At 49.4% G+C, this 4729-nt stretch overlaps 2 protein-coding genes across 2 annotated transcripts; both read right to left on the reverse strand.

The window, feature by feature from the left end:
* Positions 1–1831: 1831 nt before the first annotated feature.
* LOC145956291 (uncharacterized) lies at positions 1832–2551 on the reverse strand. Its single transcript, XM_083071866.1, has 2 exons — positions 2242–2551; positions 1832–2157 (listed from the first exon to the last, which is right to left on the reverse strand). Exons 1-2 carry the CDS (start codon positions 2549–2551, stop codon positions 1832–1834), a joined length of 636 nt encoding a protein of 211 aa, XP_082927992.1.
* A 378-nt stretch (positions 2552–2929) lies between these two features.
* LOC145956292 (uncharacterized) lies at positions 2930–4044 on the reverse strand. Its single transcript, XM_083071867.1, has 2 exons — positions 3804–4044; positions 2930–3684 (listed from the first exon to the last, which is right to left on the reverse strand). Exons 1-2 carry the CDS (start codon positions 4042–4044, stop codon positions 2930–2932), a joined length of 996 nt encoding a protein of 331 aa, XP_082927993.1.
* Between the last annotated feature and the right edge of the window lie 685 nt (positions 4045–4729).

Below are 4729 nucleotides of genomic sequence, written 5' to 3' on the forward strand. Positions count from 1 at the left end.
AGAGAAGACTTAATTGAAGTCAAAGTCACATCCTTGGCCGAGAGACATCTCGAGAGGGAAGACTAGTATAAATTGGTAAAAGTCACATCCTTGGCCGAGAGACATCTCGGGAGGGAAGACTTGATTTAAAAAGTTGAAGAATTTAGACAATTGTAAGTAACGGGATTTGTATTCATTGATTTGATGCCTCGTTAAAAACCTTGCCGGTCAAAAACCTCTTTTCACAATTTTTTAAGAGGAAAAAAGACCGGTTCAAGGAAAAGAGTGCATCGTATGACATTTATACATGTGCATGAGCCAAATCCTAACTATAATAAGTCTTCAGGTGGGTAGAATTCCATGTCCGAGGGATGACCTGGCTAGACAATTCTTCTAATTTGTACGCGCCATTATTGAGAGCGTGTCAGACCCAGAATGGGCCATCCCAATTTGCCGCCAACTTCCCTTCAATCGGGTTGCACCGTGCTGAACCGATTACCCTCCAAACGAGATCACCTTCTTGGAAGTTCCTCGGCTTCAACTTGGAGTTAAATCGCTGAGTCATTCTCTGTTTACATGCCTCGGCTACGATTTGTGCTTTCTCTCGGAATTCATCTAAGACATCCAACTCAGCTCAAATAGCGCCATCATTGGACTCTGCGTGAAAGTGCGTCCGTCGGAATGAAGGTTCGCCCACTTCGACCGGTATCATGGCATCCGTGTCGTACGCCAATCGGAACGGGGTCTCTTTTGTGGTTGATTGGGGCGTGCATCTATACGCCCAAAGGAATTCAGGGAGCTCTTCGGCCCAAGCTCCTTTGGCTGAGCCGAGCCGTTTCTTCAGTTTGGTAAGGATGACTTTGTTGGCTGCTTCGGCCTGTCCGTTGGACTGCGGGTGTTCTACCGACGTGAACCGGTGCCGAATGCCAAGGTTCTCGAGGAGAGTGTTGAACTTTTTATCTGTAAATTGAAGTCCGTTGTCCGAGATAAATGCGTGTGGAAGGCCGAACCGAGTGATGATGTTTTTCCATACGAACTTCTGGATATTCGTGGCATTGATAGTAGCAAGCGGCTCAGCCTCTATCCACTTAGTGAAATAATCAACTGCTACTATTAGGAACTCAACCTGCCCTTTTGCCATAGGAAACGGTCCTAGTATGTCTATGCCCCATAAAGCGAACGACCAAGGGGAGCTGACATTGTGCAATTCGGCGGCTGAGGAGTGGATGAGAGTCCCATGTTTTTGGCATTGAACACACTTTTTAAAAAATTCAGCACAGTCGGATTTCAGAGTTAGCCAGTAGTAGCCGGCTCTGAGTACCTTGGTGGCAAGTGTCCGTCCTCCCGAGTGGGATCCGCAGATACCTTCGTGTATCTCTCTGATGACATAATCGGCTTGTTGTGAGTCGAGGCACTTTAATAAGGGGGCAGAAAATCCCCTTCTGTATAGTTCTCCACTCACGACGGAGTACCGAGCGGCTTGCATCCTCAGCTTCTTGGCCTCGATCGAATCGTTCAGCTCCGAGCCGTTCACAATGAACTTCAAAATGTTAGTCATCCAGGATGTCGGAGCTTCGTCCACCAGCATGCATTCTTGTATGACACTTGGGGTGGGCAACTCCAGATGTATTGTCGACCGAGCTGTCCCGGTTTGCGACTACTTGCCAGCCGTGCCAACTGGTCGGCTCTCTCGTTATTCCCACGCGGTGTGTGCTTGACTTGTATTTCTTGGAATTGGTTGCTCATTCCTCGGAAGAGATGGTAGTACTTGAGCAGATTAGGATCTTTCACTTGAAAGTTGTCGTTTACTTGTTCGGTGACAACCTTTGAATCGGTCTAACATGTGATCTTTCTAACCTCCATCTCGGTTGCTAAACCTCATCCCAGCCAACAAAGCTTCATATTTGGCTTGGTTGTTCGATGCCCGGAAGCCGAAGCGCAGTGATTGTTCCAAGGTAATGCCAGATGGACTTTCCAAGATGATGCCGGCACCGCTGCCTTCATCGTTGGAGGAGCCGTCTACATGCATTGTCCAAGTGCTATCTTCAAAGTGGCCGATTGGTGATAGTTCATTGATGAAGTCGGCTAAGCTTTGTGATTTGATGGCTCCCCGGGGTTCGAAACGGATGTCAAACTTGGATAGTTCGATTGACCATGCCATCATGCGGCCGGCCAATTCTGGTTTATGCAGCACTTTGGAAATTGGGCAATCGGTTCAGACCACCACTGTGTGACTCTGGAAGTACTGCCAAAGGCGCTTACCAACATATATGAGTCCCAACGCTACCTTTTCCAAGAGTTGGTATCGGCGCTCAGCATCTTGAAGCACTCGGCTTATGAAGTATATGGGTTGTTGTTGGCCGTCTTGTTCTTGTATCATGCCAGCGCTTATGGCCTCGCCAGAAACTGCCAAGTATAGAACTACCTCTCGGTTGGGGGTCGGCTTGGCCAGCACTGGTGGGGTGCCGAGCCGTTCCTTGAAGAGCCGGAAAGATGCTTCACACTCATTTGTCCATTGAAATCGATTTGCCTTTTTCAAAAGACCAAGAATCGGCTTGGAGGTCTCGGCCATACATGGTAGGAAACGAGACAACGTTGTTAGTCAGCCAGCTAACTTTTGAACCTCTTTCAAGTTTGACGGGCTTTTCATGTTGATAACAGCTTGACACTTGTCCGGGTTAGCCTTAATGCCTCGGCTTGAAAGCATAAAACCCAGGAACTTGCTGCCCGAGACGCCGAATACACACTTGTCAGGATTAAGTCTCATTTGGTGCTTCCGAAGTGCATGGAAAACTTCGGCCAGGTTGGCTACATGAGAGAGTGTGTCGGCCAATTTGACCACCATTTCATCGACATAAACTTCCATATTCTTCCCAATCTGGTCGCTGAAGATCTTGTCCATGAGCCGTTGATATGTGGCCCCGGCATTCTTCAGGCCGAAAGGCATCACTTAGTAACAGTAGTTGGCAGATTCCGTGACTAATGCCATTTTTTCCTCGTCTCGGGGGTGCATACAGATTTTATTATAACCCGAGTATGCATCCAGAAAGGTCAAGAACTTATGGACGGTCGCGCCATCAACTAATCGGTCTATGTTTGGCAACAGATAGGCATCCTTGGGACATGCCTTGTTCAAGTCTGTGTAGTCTGTGCACATTCGCCACTTGCCGTTCGACTTTTTAACCATGACAACGTTGGCCAACCATGTTGTGTATTGGATTTCCCGAATGAAACCCGCTTCCAAGAGGTTGGATACCTTTTCTTCAACTGCCTTTTTCCTTTCTTCTCCCGTCTTTCTTTTTTGTTGGGCAACCGGTTTCGCCTCTCGGTACACTGAGAGTTTGTGGCACAAAAAGTTGGGGTCGATACCTGGCATATCGGTCAGCCGCCACACGAAGAGGTCTTTGTTTTTCCTAACGACTTGTCCGATTTTGTGCTTTTCTGTCTCGTACAGGTTAGAGCCCAGGTAGGTCACGTGTAGGTCGGTCGACCCAATAATAATCGGTTGTCGGTCTTCAATCGGCTCGACCCTCTCATCCTGCTCCATTTGAGGGTCAAAGTCCACAATTGTGTCGATTTCTTGCACTACTGTGTGTACACGCTTTACTCTGCGCGGCTCGGCCGTCTCGAGATGGGGCAGCCGAAGACTGGCAAAATAGCATTCTCTAGCCGCCTTCTGATCGGCGTGGATCGTGATGATCCGGCCTGATTTCGATGGGAATTTCATGGCTAAGTGTGGAGTTGACACGATCGCGCCCAGCCTGTTGAGGGAAGGCCTTCCGAGCAGAATATTGTATGACGTGTTGGCGTGTACGACCACATACTTGACTGGGATGTCTCGAGCTTCGGCTCCGTCAAAGTAGAAGCGGTGGATAACTTGATGTACCCTTTAGTTTGGACACGCTCACCAGAGAATCCGACCAAGGGCTCATTGTAGGGAATCAACTCAACCTCCGGGATGCCAAGTTGTTTAAAGGTGTTACAGTAAAGGATATCAGCCGAGCTTCCCTGATCGACCAACCTCTTCTGAACGATGCAGTTGTGAATCTCGACGCTGATAACCATGGGGTCGTCCTGATCAGGGTCGATACCTTTAAAGTCGGCTTCGGTGAAGGTGATGGCCGGCAATCTTTGTTGGGTGTGTTCAACCGAGTGCACAGCTCGGACAGCTCAGAGGTGTCTTTTTTGGGTTGAAGAGGTAGAACCGCCGCCTGCGAATCCACCGGTAATGGTGTTGATGACTCTCCGGGGCTGGGGTGTCGGCTCGTCTTCCTTTCGGCCCCTCGACCGGCTCCGTTCCCTGTATGGACGTCTGTCAGACTTGTCTCGGTCAGGCTGATCGCGACAATGTCAGTGGTCGTCGTATCGGGGAGAAAGGGGTCGGTCGACGAAACATTGGAGTTGTCCCTGTTTGATTAAATCTTCAATTTTATCTTTCAAAGTTGCGCATCCCTCGGTCGAGTGGCCGCGGTTTCGGTGATACGTGCAAAATTTGGTTGTGTTGGCGCACGGAGGGGTTGAGGCTCTCTTCGGCACTGCCAGGACCTCCGACACAAGTGCCTGGTCCAAGACAGCCGATCGGCTAGCGTTCAGTGGAGTGTAATGAGAATATCTTGGCCCGCGAGTAGGTTTTTCTCGGGGTACGAGATCCTTGGGACGGCCGCGGTAAGAGTTTTCGGCTAGCTTCTCTACCTTGGTTGCTACCTCGGCCCTGGCTTAATTGCGAAACTCTGCGAGTTCTTCCATTTGC

The sequence above is a fragment of the Cajanus cajan genome, chromosome 3 (assembly GCF_000230855.2).
Source record: "Cajanus cajan strain Asha chromosome 3, NIPB_CcT2T_4, whole genome shotgun sequence".
Classification (NCBI taxonomy): Eukaryota; Viridiplantae; Streptophyta; class Magnoliopsida; order Fabales; family Fabaceae; genus Cajanus; species Cajanus cajan.